The sequence below is a fragment of the Leucopleurus acutus genome (assembly GCF_964270905.1).
Source record: "Leucopleurus acutus genome assembly, chromosome: 3".
NCBI classification, from domain to species: domain Eukaryota; kingdom Metazoa; phylum Chordata; class Mammalia; order Artiodactyla; family Delphinidae; genus Leucopleurus; species Leucopleurus acutus.
In genome coordinates this window covers 164724381-164738693 of record NC_139145.1, presented here as the reverse complement: position 1 = coordinate 164738693, position 14313 = coordinate 164724381, and the positions used below count along the sequence as shown (strand labels likewise).

Here is a 14313-nt window from a genome sequence, read left to right as displayed (position 1 = left end):
ACCTAAATGCAAAAGGCAACAGAAGCAGAATCAGCACAAACTTGTCATGATACCTTAGAGAATTGGGCTGTCACTAGAACCACCACATTAACAGAAGAATAATCCCTTCAAGGGAAATACCATCTGTTTAGCCTAGTCAGTCCTTGGAGTTGAAGAAGAAAATGTATTATTGTGGATTTGAGGGCCGCACTTCATTAGAAAGCTGTAAATTTTACTTTTAAATCACCAAATAACTTTTCACAAAAACACAGTGATTGGTCATGAACGATGAAACAGGCTAAATGTAATCAAGCATCCAGCTAGAATAGGGAACACTGATACAGCTCTCACTGCATGACCAACCTGATTTACACACTGTCCACGCAGAAGAAAAAGGTTATGATACTTCAGATCCTGCATTTATTGGGTGAGAGACATGCCCCATGTTACTTGACATCACAGAGAAGGGCGACCCCACGGAGCACCCAGTGTTCGGGGGCCTGGGCTGTCCTGAGGTCCACAGCAGTGATGTAGTTCAGATCTGTTCGGACTGGCTTCTTGTAGATGGGACAGGAGTACAACCGAGGGTCTCTTACAGCTACAAAAAAATTCATAAAAAAAACCTTGGTGAATTTCTAATTTAAGCAGCCCCAAGCCCAAACAGAACGCAGAGCCAACTCTGTGCACTCTGAAGGTCATTCCAAAGAGAGATGGGTTTAGTAGAATGAGGGAAATTCTTCCTGAGGTCAGATAATCCCTAGATGCGAAGCAGAGGCTACCACAGGTTTCCAGTGGGTGTGACAAGACACCCAGACGTCCTCACATTTACCCCACTCACCCCCTGTCACATGTCCTTGACATTAATCCCTGCCCATGTGACATGACCGCGAACCCCCCATTGCTCCCTCCCTCTCCTTTCCACCCGTCAATTCAACACCCCTCCTCCACCCTGTCCCCTGTACTTCTTCCCCATCAAATCTTGTGCCCACACACCCTCTCTATATTTCCCTTGTGACTTGCCTTTGTCTTTTAATCAGACATCCAGCACCAGTGCTCACTATTATTTCACTATTATTATTGCAAAATCCCATCTTCAACCCTCTGTGCCATAGTCCAAACCACATTTGAAATCACAGGACAGAGAATGTTCCCTACCCCTACCAGGTGTTGTGAGTTCTCCATGTGCGTAGAGACATAAAAACGGCAGGGAAGCAGAGAACCATGCCACCGTTCAGCTCTCTAAGATTCAATCTACCTTTTTGGAGTGCATGAACAGATGGAGTCTCCAAAATCACATATGCAATGAAAGACAATCTGTGTGTCCCTTCTTCAAAGGTCTTCTTTTATGCATTCTGTCCAGCCTTGGCATCCCCATATTGAGGACTGATGCAGGTCTTGCGGGGCCTCAAACTTACACAGTTTGGGGGAGGAGCTTCTTTTAAGAAAAAAAGTACAATTTGCAAATATAAAATTAAGCTTTGGAAGGAGCCTCTGCACTGAGCAGCCTTAGAGTTTAAGCTTCACCTACTTCTTGTTAAATCCACGCTACCTACAGTAGTTTATTTGCACATCTTGTAACACCCATCTCGGGAAGCAGTATATTATTTCCTCTCCTCTCCCAGACTATAAATTATTTCAGGACGAAAGTTGTGTCTGCACTCATCCGTGTACTTCTCTGGAAGGCCAATATTATAAATGACCCTCACATAATTATTGAGATGAAAACATACTTAAGAGGATAACTTTGCTTTGGTGAATTAGTGTAACAAACATGTAACTTTCAAAATGCAATATTAATATATTAATGATACTGAATTTATTTCCCCAAACTAACTTACTCAATAATTTAGCTTTTCCTAACACATCAAAAAAGTAAGGCACTATCAGAAATTAAAGTCTCATTTTTTGACCCAGGAAAACCTTCAGCCTACTGTGCCATGTGTTTTTATACCTCCACTAAATTTAATTAATTTTATTGGAAGAAGTTAAACATTTGAATATGATAATATTATACAAAAGTTTCAATATAAAATAATCTAAAACTGTAATTCTTAATCAGGTGTGATTTTTAGCAGGGGACATTTGCCAATATCTAGAGACATTTTTAGTTATCACAACTGGGAAGGTGCTACTGGCAACAAGTAGGTCGAGGCCAGGAATGCTGCTAACATCCTAAAATGCACAAGACAGCCCCTCACAACAAGAGTTATCTGGACCAAAAATGTCAGTAATACAAAGGTTGAGAAATGCTGTTCTAAAACATAGTCATGACATATATACACTAATATGTATAAAATAGATAACTAATAAGAACCTGCTGTATAATAAATAAATTTAATTTTTAAAAAATAAAGAAAAAAAAATTTAAATATACAAAACAAAGATGGCTCAATGTCAGAAAGTCTACCCATGTAATTCACCACATTACACAACTAAGATAGGAGATATGATTATCTCAATGTAGAAAAAATCGTTTAATAAAGTTCAGTACAATTTATAATTAAAAATTCTGAGCAAACCAGGAATAAAAAGGAACTTCCTAAACTTAGTAAAGGTTATATTAAAATGTATAGCATATAATATACTTAGAGAAATTTTACATGGATTTTCTTGAGGCTCAGAAACAATTTTGATCAAGAACATTAAGAAGAGAAAAATAAATAAAATTGGTAAGAATTAGAAGAGCAGAGAATCAACTATCATAATAGAAAAACAAAATCAACAAACTTTTAGAACAATTAAGAATCTTCACCAACTAGTAAGGATCTTGCTGGATTCAAGATCAACCTGTGCTGGCAACTGCCAACTAAAAGTTTTAATAAAAAATAGGATACAGGGCTTCCCTGGTGGCGCAGTGTTTGAGAGTCCGCCTGCCGAGGCAGGGGACGCGGGTTCGTGCCCCGGTCTGGGAAGATCCCACATGCCGCGGAGCGGCTGGGCCCGTGAGCCATGGCCGCTGAGCCTGCGTGTCCGAAGCCTGTGCTCCGCAACTGGAGAGGCCACAACAGTGAGAGGCCCGCGTCCCACACACAAAAAAATAATAAAAAAAAAATAGGATACAGTTTTTTAATTTTGACAAAACCATAAAGTATCAGGGAATTAACCAAGTAATCTGTATAGAAAATACTTTAAAACTTTAATAAAAGATATAATAAGGATGATCTGAAAAAATTAAAAAAATAAATAAAACAAAGTCGCAGATATTTTACAGTACTTTAAAATTATGTATTTGCTTAATCCCATGAAATTAATTATTAGAAACCATCTAAATTAATGTAACACCTAATTTTAAGTCTAGATGCTAATTTTTAATTACCATGAGAATGTCATTAGTAATAATAATTAGGCAAACATACAAAAAAATCTGATTAAATAAATGAATGACAGTGAATTTGAGGAGTGCAGTTAATGCTAACTACACTGATATATTTAAACCCTTTAATCCTAAGACCTGAACATATAACAAATATTTAACTAATCGTTCTTCTTGATGCACACTTGACCAACAATCATTTAATAAATCTTGATGTAAGCCCTTGGAGTTTTACATTTGAATCAAGTGATAATTATAATTGCACCTTGGGAAGTATTCGATTACTTGGGTTTTAATCCCAAAAGAAAAATAGAATTGGAAAAAATAGCATTCTTTTCAAGAAGCAGTAAAAAAAAAGCAATTCTCTGAAATATTTATCCAATTTTATTTATTTTTAATTGCTTCAGAAGGGAAGGAGCCCACACCAAGTCACAGCATGCAGCAACCTTCTGCAGCAGGATTAGAAACCACTGAAAATATAATTTCATGGCAAAAGTGCTGACAGATGCTAAACAAGTACATAAAGAGATGGTTTGAAACCATTACCTCTGGTTAGACAAATAACTTTGAAGACAAAAATAAACATGCTAAGTAGGTAGAACAAATTAGCTAAATATGTTTAAAGCCTTGGGGCTCCAGAAGGAGAAGAGAGAAGAGGGTATCTAAACCGGTGAGCTATGTGCTTTAGTATGCTAAAGGTTTTAATAAAACGCCTTGAGGAAATTTCATTTTCTAGCTCGATAACTTCCCTCTCTAGCCTACATTTTTCATCCAAATGTAAGTATATCATTGCATCATATATTCCTTCTAATATCCAGAATAACCGAGTTACATAGAGATTCCTTATGTCATTCCTTTATTTAGTCCCTCTTTTGCTAATAACATTTAGGTTATTAAACAGTGCACTCTTCCATGTGTTATTTCTTTTAATCCTTCAACAAGCATGAGAGTTATCATATTAATAATAATAAATTTTTTATTGTTATCTATTGTATGCTAATTATGTGCTGGACATTGTCAGTTTAATTCTCTCAACAACCCAATGAGATGGGTACCATGATTAAATCCATTTTACAGATGAGAAAACTGGAAGAACATAAGGAGGTGAGTTACTTATCCAAGGTTGCAGAGCTGTAGGTGATGAGTCAAACCTGGCCAGAATGGATCCAGAGTCTAAGCTCTTAATCTCAGCAATAGTGTGACGTACTATGCGTATGTGTCTCCATATCTTTGCAGAAATATGTAAATGTGGACCAGAGATAACTAGATACCTGACTTCAACTTGTGGCATAGCTGAGACTCCTCCAAAGCTACATGACTAACTGCTAAGGTGATAAAGCCATGAAAGCACCCCAAATATCCAGGCTCCTGGCTCACTGCCTTTTACCTGAGGACATGTGCCCCCCTATGGGGCAGGGAGGTGACCTTCAGCATGGGGAGAGGAGCCACAGGGGGTGACAGCTCTCATCTGCATAGGGCAGAGGGCTTTACTCTGTCTACTTCACCAGGTACCTGAGAAATATTAATACATGACTTCAAAATGCAAGGAAACTGTCCTCATTTCCAATTAAGCCTTTATTTTCAAGCTTCATCCCTAAATGCAGTCTTAAGTAGAACACTACCACAAGAATTCCCAGAGATTTGCATTCATCCCACAACAGACAAATGTGATTCTGAGAGCAGTTTTAGTAGCCAGGAATCATAGGCAAATTACCTAATACCTCTAAACCTTCATTTTCCCATCTGCAAAATCGTCATGATACATCTTACAGAGTTGTTGTAAAGACTAAATAAGTTAATATATGTGAATGCCTAGCATAGTATAATGCTTGCAATGCAGTAGATGCCCAAGATGTGTTAGATTTCTCCCCTCGCTCCCTGTACACACACACACACACACACACACACACACACATGCACATATACACTTACCTTTTCACTAAAACAAATTGCCCAGTCTCAGGTTCCCCGTGACTTTAACAGAGTTCAGGTTTACAAACTGAAAGTGGATTAAACGTTGCGGGGCTCAGGAGTTAGGAGGTCTCCAGCTCCGGGTCGCTGTGCGGGGCTATTCCCATTCCAGGCCCACAACAGCACAGTGTTGGATCAGGGTGGGTCCTAGGGCGTTCTTAGAAACACTGTTCCTCTAGCAGGAAATAGTCTCATTAGCTGCAGGGACCCTGAGATTCTTCACATCTTATTTAGTGACCAGAGATACATGTAAGTCTTGCTTTGTTCCCCCAAAATTCTAACCACTGCTTTCCCATCACATGGGCTTCAGCACCGAAGTTATTAGAAGCATCACTCTCTCTCTATAGGAGACACATATTTCCTGTAGCTGCCTCTTTTCAACTTCCTTTGAGAACAGAGGATCTAGAGTGGGTACGGGTGGCTTTACTCTCTTGGAGTATTTAGTACTATTTGGGTGACTCTCTCGTGACAAGAAATATAAATAAAACAAACATTTGGGGATATAGCTCAATATATAGCTCAATTTTGATATATTGATAAACTCAATTTTTAGCTTTGAAATAAATATCTAGACTTCCTTTTAAAAACAAATAAACCAGTCCTATATGTAAAATTCAATGGTGAATTATTTAAACTGAAATTGCCCTTCCTATTAACATAAAAAACAATCCATTACAAGAATTTTAATTTTAAAACACTACACTTTTGGAGCGTCCTCTAGCCATTAATGATGTTAAACCTCTCTAGCTCAATTAGAGCCCTATTTAGTCATCAAAATGGACTGAAAATTAGATTTAAAGTAGGAAAAGAGTAATGGAATGTTAGTTTTCTATCACAAACAAAACACCTCTTCAACCACAAAGCTATTTGGCAAAAAGTTTCCACCAACTTCTACTGAAGCCAAAAAAAGAATAAAGAATTATAGTTTTCCTTTACTTTTTTCTTAGTACTTTGAAATTAGTGAGTCACTTTTTCCTTTACTTATTTTTATTTCCTCCCTAACCCTACAGCTAACGAGCATCACCACAGACTAAAGCCCAGCAGCTAAGTACAGTCCTTCCATACCAACGTATTCTTAAATCATAAAGAACTGCCTGTATTATAAATTTATTGCTTTATTACTACGCTGCTGAGATGTTCAATGTCATGTGGCAATGGATTTTTACAGTTTAGTCACAAGAAATAAAGTAACACCTAACTGAATGTGAGAAAGATTTTTCTTTCACTTTATAAGGGCAACATTTTTCCAACAATGTTGACTAGATGCAACAAAATTTCTAAAATATTACTTTTGGCTAAAAGAACATTTGATTATTATTTCTATAAAATAATCACTGTCCTGGGACTTCACACAACCGTAATTGATTATTATTTCTAGAAAATAATCACTGTCCTGGGACTTCACACGACCGTAATTGATTATTATTTCTAGAAAACAATCACTGTCCTGGGACGTCACATGACCGTAAGGATTAAGGAACATGAAGCCACAGGCAGTGTGTTTGCTGAAGCCCAGGCAGACACATGGATAATTTCAGATGCAGCGAGGGCATAATGAGCGACACCCTGTACCAGGAGGCATACTGAGTACCCTACGTCTCTCTTCTGATGCTCAGCTCTCCTCATGGGCTCCCCTTCCTTCACACACCGTCTTTCTGTTCCTCAAACACAGCACATTCGTTGCTACCTCTTGCCTCTGCACTCTTGCCTTTGCCCCATGGATACTAGTCCAATGTTCAATGTTCTCTCCTCAGCAAAGCCTTCCCTGAACCCCTGAATTCTCTCACTCCCTGACACACCATGTGTATGTGTTCTTTACAGAAACAAGAACTATCTGAAAGTGGTATGTTCATTTACACTTGATCCTCGTTATTCCTGGGACTTACGAATCTAAAATCTAAAATCCTGGGACTTACGAATCTAAAATCTCACGGAGTCTGAATTACTGATGGCTGCTCGGGGAAATACAGGGTCAGGTTCCTGCAAGCCTCTGGTCACAGCATTTCCATCAGCCCATCAATACGTAACCTTGTTCTATGTGTGTTTCTGTTTAAAGTCACCTTATTAATATACACTGTTGATTCATTCACATTGAACTCAAGGTCAACAGCACTATGACTCATGCCTGATCAGAGCATGTCTAACACACATGTTTTCTCCATAAGGCACATCGCCGCCTTCTTGCTCTCAGGGACACTAGACAACACTTCAGCACTGCACACTGGGGCCATTTTCAACAATGAAAAGTAGAAAAATGTGAAAAACATAGCACAAAATAGACCATGGAAAGGACACTTGTTTACGGTCTGAGCTGAAACAAGAAGTAGAGCACAGGCTTGTTCAACCTCAACTAGGAACACTCATGTCAGGAAACTCAAATGTTTCACTGCTTTGTACATGTCCATGAAAGACCACGAAAGTGCCACAAGCAGTGACACTGGGGTCACAAATAAATTTTAGAGTGTAGGCAAAATCATACAGAATCCTTGCGTAACAAGGATTGACTATATTTGCTTCTTTTTTCAGCTACCTTCCCTCTTTGAGACTGAGCTCCTTGCAAATGGGGATTCTGCTTGGCCTTTTCTCATTGTTGCATCCCCAGCAGCACAGTAGTGTGTGTCAGATGGTCGACACCAGATAAATAGTAAATGGATGACCCAGTGAGCCAAAGCTCTTTCCCTCTGCCAAGGAAAGTCTAACTCTAACGCCCTCTCATGCTCACCCTTATCCTCCAAAAGTCATCTCAGAAGCAGTCTCACCAACCTCCCAGGCCTAGTTATGTTCTACTTCTAGATTCCCTGACCATCCTGACAGCATCTCTATCATAACATGTGTCAAATTCTACTTAAATTATTTATTTACTTATCAGGCTCCCTCACCAGACTGTGAGTCCCTTGTGGGTGTGATCTGATTCATAATTATCTTTCTGTCTCTTGCAGGTAAGCTTGTGGGTGGTATAATTAGTCATGCAGCAAACATCAATATTCGCCTAAAAAATACTCAAAGTTTATACACTCTCTTCCCTCGACATATATTTACAAATGTAGTACTTATCTAAAGGATGGAGGTACTAAAAGCTCTCTTTTAAAGAGAGATTGTTTTATCCCTTGTTTGTTTAAAGAAAAATCTTTTGTGCTTCTGTTGTAAAATTAGTACTTCCTTGGGAGCCACTATCCTGGCTACCTCTTGAGTTTATGGCTTAATAGTGATCATCTCACTATGTATATGTATATCAAATTATCATGTTACACACCTTAAATATATGCAATTTTTATTTAAAAAGGAAAATAAATAATTTTTTTAAAAAATAAAAAGAACAGGGAATCTCCTCATATGGTGAACGGTGGTTACTGCTGAGGAGATGTTAGCTGAGTGCAATGCAACATCAAAAATCTCTAGAAAACATCAAGCCAACAATGGAAAATAGTTTAGGTGTTTTTAGCCTTGTCAAACAGAGCTTTGATAACCTTGTCAAAGTATTCTTCTTTGACATGTGTGTTTCATAGAAGTGTTATCACATTCATAGGCTGATATGTGAACCCAGTGTTTTACCCTTAGCTACTGGATTAAGTTGAATGTCCCTGAATTCAAACTGGATTTCACAACCTGGCTTAAATCTCCAAGCTGGTGGAGACACCACCTCCTGTAGCCCTGTGCAGTCCTGCCTGGAAAGCCTTCTTTCCACTACCTACCTCATCATCCAAGCCCCATCTATCCTTCCAAGCCCATCCAGGCCCAACTGCCCCTAAGATCCAGCCCCTAACTATTTCATCCCACTGTTATCTCACCCTCCTTTCTCACCACTTATTTACTATTCCAAACACCTGTTTCTTATCTCATTAGCTAATGCTACTTTATCTACTTTATTAGATAGGCAAGAACTATCTAGAACCATGGCCTCCCAGGAGCACGCAAGAAAGAGTTCAGCAGTCAGTCAGTACTCATTAAACACAGGTGTGAATGTGAAGCCACTTGATAACATAGTATAATCCTTATCCCATGATAACAAAAATGACGATATCCTGTGTTTATAACATCATCCAACCTAATAATACCAACCATCCCTCAATGCACAAGACAACTTACTGTTGTTTTCGGCATAAATTCTTATCACAGGCATTAACTCGAAGAGCACTTTCGGTTTGGACTCGATGAGTTTCATGTTCCTCTTGTCCCAGCCAGCACCTTCAAGATACAAGCCGTAGACGTAGATGCCCTCTGTGGGAGGGGCAGAAATGTCATCCTTCATCCACTTGGTGACTTCGTTGCAGAGCACCATATTGTCCAGAGCCCAACCTTCATTGGCCCGAGTTATTTCCTACTCAGGGCAAGAGCAAAAGCAAAGGATGAATGAAATCAGCAACTAGAGGTTTGTCTTCATATAAAGAGCATTATCGTGATGACAGTGTAGCCCCAAATTATCCAGATTCAAAGAAGGTAGGATAGTATTTAAAGAGTTCTAAAAGATTCTCTTATAAGCAATACCCATGTCCTAATTTAACCCCTTGTACTTTAAAAGAAATAGCAAATCAAATCAAATATAACAATAACAAATATTTTGAAATCCCAGCTAGCAGCCTGAGAACAAGCGGGATTTATGTTCAGGACAAAGTAACTGCTGGTGTCAAAAAGAGACAATCATTCTCTGTCTTATTCTCCTCTTTAAAACCATAATGAAAGAAGAAAGCCTGGTAGAGGAAAATTAGAATAACACAAGTGAAAATCAGAGCTATTACCTGTCGCATTGCAGTTAAAAATCCTTGGGGGTTAAAAAAGCCTGTCATCCAGAAGCAGTGGGGCCGGTCATTGAAAACCCAAGAGGTAAACTGGCAGTTTCTTTCAATAAGCTCAGTAAACCAGAAACCCAACGTACTTGAAACCCAAGATTCCTGAAATGCATACATTAAACCATGAATTAATATAGGTTTAATTCTGCCGTGTAACTGGCTACGTTCACAGAAGAAAACAGTGGTGAAATAACAATTACACTCTTAGAATTTAGAAGTCCTTAAGACATAAATTTTCCATGGGTTATGACATTTAAGTTTTCAAATTATTCTTCCTCCTTAATGATATATGATAGAATCAGCTAGTCATCACATGGATTTCAGGTCAATCCAGTTCAGCACACTGTTCAAGACATCTGTTTTCAGTAGAATCTCCTTCCACATACAAATATAGTCATGACCAATTTTGCCATAAAGCAATTAATTGAATTAAATTTAACAGGTTTCAACTATTTTTCCTTAGGCTACATTTTCAGTAGATACATTATAAAATAAGATTTCTATTTATATAAATGTGCTCATGGCCTTATCAGCACTTTAAAATATATTTTGTGAATGATAAATCATAGAAGCCTTTCTCCACTTATCATTTTTTATGAGGCAAACAACAGTTATTCTCTGAAGTTTTTGTCCCTTAGACTGCACTTTTATTTCCTCTGATGAAGGGGTAGAAATGGAAACACAGGTCTCTTTACCACAAATTAATTGCATTCATTGCCTGTAACGTTCTGCCTGAATTCACATGTGGAACTCCTAGTACTACAATTGGCATGGAAATGTCAGTAATGTTATCAGCAGCCACACTAGAAGGTATCTCCAAATCATATTTTATAACATTTTACTGTAACTGCAATATTTTATGTGTGAATAAATGTAGTGATCAACCTGGATAGATAAACTACTTGAATTTCAAATATCTTAAGAATTGATATGCCTATTTTTCAAGAGACAGTGAGATTCCCAAAGACTGATAATAAGTAGAATAAAAACCTGTATAAAATGATTTTAATTTAAAAATGAGGTAACTCATTCTATCACATCTTTATAGATGTGTTAACTGAAAGAGGTGTGTTTATATGACATTTGATCTGAGGGCACAGGGACTCATTAATAAGGGGATGTCTCCAGGCAAGGATCCCTGTTACAGAGCCTGCAGGTGCTGACCAAGCTGGGCGAGCTGTTTAGTGGAAAATGAGCCTGCAAGGGCCAGTGACCGCAGAGGTTCTTCCTCTGTCATTGGCAATGAGAAGAGTGCCTCTGGCCTTGGCAATGAATTTTTTGAAGGTGAGGAGAGAAAGGAGTCTGGTCAAAGCTGATTCTGAGTTTCTAGACTGCGTGACTAGAGGGATGGATGGTGGTTCACCAAATAAGATGGAGAAGACAGTAGAACACTCCCCAGTTACCATATACTGCCTTTGGGACCCACTGCCTTGGGATCTGCCAAAGCCCTGGGTGAGATATCAGAGTCTCAGCACTAAGTGGATCTCTTCTGAGAGACTCTCAGTTCTAACCCCATCCTGTCTCACCATCCCATTTACCTGAGTATCCTCCAGAAGGTTCCAGTCACCCCAGGACCCAATATCGTCTCTATAAGTTGCCCTCCCTGGATAACCCCACCCTCCTGCCTCCCAAGTCCTTCCCCTGGACCCTCAGCATCTTCAGAGCCATGATCAGCAAACACCTCTACAGAGACACTCAGGTACTCATTTTACTCTTCCAAGTAAAAAAAAAATTTCTTAAAACCACATCTATCATACAAACTGTTATATGTAGAATGGATAAACAACAGGTCCTACTGTATAGCACAGGGAACTATATTCAATATCCTGTAATAAACCATAATGGAAAAGAATTTTTTTAAAAAACCCAGATCTTGGTGCATATATATATAATGGAATATTACTCAGCCATTAAAAAGAATGAAATAATGCCATTTGCAGCAACATGGATAGACCTAGAGATTATTATACGAAGCCAAGTAAGTCAGAAAGAGAAAGACAAATACCATATATCACTTATATGTTGAATCTAAAATACGACACAAACAAACATACCTATGAAACAGATTCACAGACGTAGAGAACAGACATGCAGCTGCCAAGGGAGAGGGGCTGCGGGGGAAGGACTGGGAGTTTGGGAATAGCAGATGCAAACTATTATATATAGAATGGATAAACAACAAGGTCCTACTGTAGAGCACAGGGGACTATATTCAATAGATTGTGATAAACCATAGTGGAAAAGAATATGAAACAGAATATATATGTATAACTGAGTCCCTTTGCTGTGCAGCACAAGTTAACACAACATTACAAACCAATGATACTTCAATAAAATTTTAAAAACCCACACCTGTCATTTAGCACAATTAACAATACATAATAAGCATACTGTTAAATTATTATCTTGTGAGATACATACTCACATATTTACAGACGAAGCAAGGAAAAATGTGTCTCTTTGGTGTGACTTTTGATACCTGCGTGTGTCTAGGAACATTCCCTTCTATAAGACTAACATCACGAGCTTTGAAATCCATGAGCTTGGGTTTACATTCTGATTCTTAGACTTCCAAGGTGTGTGATCTGGGAAAAGATTTAACACCCCCCCCCAACCTCAAGTTCCTCATCTGTAAACTAAGGGTAATAAATTGCAAGATTTAAATGAAACAGTGCATATAAATTGCCTAGCAGAGAACCTGAGATGTGGGAGATGCTAAATTATTTCCTTCCCCACCCGCAATCCAAAACTACAGGGCTCTAAGGAGATTAGTCCCTAAGCAAAAGAACACTCTTAAGTACATTATTCTTACGTGCTTTTCACTGGCCAATTACAACTATTCACAACAATAAAGTGATTAGGCAGAATAAGAGCTGAGCTAAACGTACTTTTTTCCACCGAGCAGGAATTCTGGCATCGAACATGCAATTCAGTGCGTCTTGTAGATTTTCACTCATGATGATGGTACCATCAATGGCAAGTTTTAGCTCGGTCAGGGTGCTTCGGACCAGGGTGAGTACCCTTTGCATTCTGTCTATCTCCTGCCTGAGGAAAATGTTCATCGGCTGGAATGGCCCCATCTTTTGCAGCCTCTCCTTTACCTGCCGTGGAGACACCCAGCATGTGAAAAAGTAGACAGCTACTAACGTTATGTAACTGGTACCCTAGGGCTTCTGAAAGGGCCCCAAATTTTACAGTTCCATAAACAGTAAGCTTTTTTTTTTCACTGCCAAAAAACAAAGAAGAAATAAAGAAGAAACGTCTGTTAAATGACCAGCTGATTTTTCATCCCATGTGGGAGAAGACAGGCCTCCATAAATTCACAGAATATACAATCCATGTCCACAAACATGTAGCCTTCCAAACAGCAACTGCACTTATTGGGAAATATTCACGACTGCCACTCCAAGACTTGCGAATACACACATGGACACACACAGGCAGATGTGTACACGTACACAACAATTCTTAAGGCTGCCTCAAAAACCGAGACTTCTGTTTCAAAAGCTTTCTGTTTTTTCCATCAAAGCATCTATCCATCCACCCACCCATTCATTTCTGTCTTACAAGTATTTATTCAGAGTCTTTTGTGGATCGGATATCATGCCACGTTGAGTTGCTTTATCCTAAGCAAATTTAGCAAAAGGAAGGTGTCTCTTCTAAACCCCATACTTACCATGTTTATTTATGTAATTATTATTATATTTTTAAGGCATTTTTATTGCTTTATAAATATTTCAACCACTGTTAGACATGAATGACCGCTTTCCTGATACTATAATGAAAGGTGCTTACGAAAGCTGGTAGCAGTATTGATTTTATCCGAGCAAGTGATCAGAGATTCTTCCAAGGGAAATGAGTCCCTTGGTGACAGTTCCTTGAGTTCAGACTGCAGTACTAGCACCCAAAATGGCCTGCTTCATGGAAAATAATAGGATGCTCAAGTAATAAAATGCTGCAGACTTCCTTCTGAAAACCAGGTGGAAAGGGCAATATATAAAGAAACACGGTGGTCTTGTGACAAAAATGTCACAAGGTTAGTCCAGGTCATCTCTTAAGACTACATGGATGGGACTTCCCTGGTGGTCCAGTGGTTAAGACTCAGTGCTTCCGCTGCAGAGGGCATGGGTTCAGTCCCTGGCTGGGGAACTAAGATCCCGCATGCCGTGGGGTACAGCCAAAAAAAAAAAAAAATTGCATGGAAAGTAAGCCACTTACTTTTGCTTTTCTCAAAGACTTAAACATGTTATCAGGGTAAACCTT

General features: G+C 38.8%; 1 protein-coding gene across 1 annotated transcript in view; it reads right to left on the bottom strand.

The window, feature by feature from the left end:
- Nucleotides 1-425: 425 nt before the first annotated feature.
- Nucleotides 426-14313, bottom strand: part of DNAH5 (dynein axonemal heavy chain 5) — a gene marked incomplete at both ends in the record, with an annotated part of 214130 nt that continues 200242 nt past the window's right edge. Inside the window, 4 exons of the mRNA XM_082837242.1 lie at nt 426-577; nt 9350-9581; nt 10000-10152; nt 12939-13151. Of these exons, the coding sequence (XP_082693368.1) occupies nt 426-577; nt 9350-9581; nt 10000-10152; nt 12939-13151 (750 nt within the window). The remainder of the gene's footprint in view (nt 578-9349; nt 9582-9999; nt 10153-12938; nt 13152-14313) is intronic.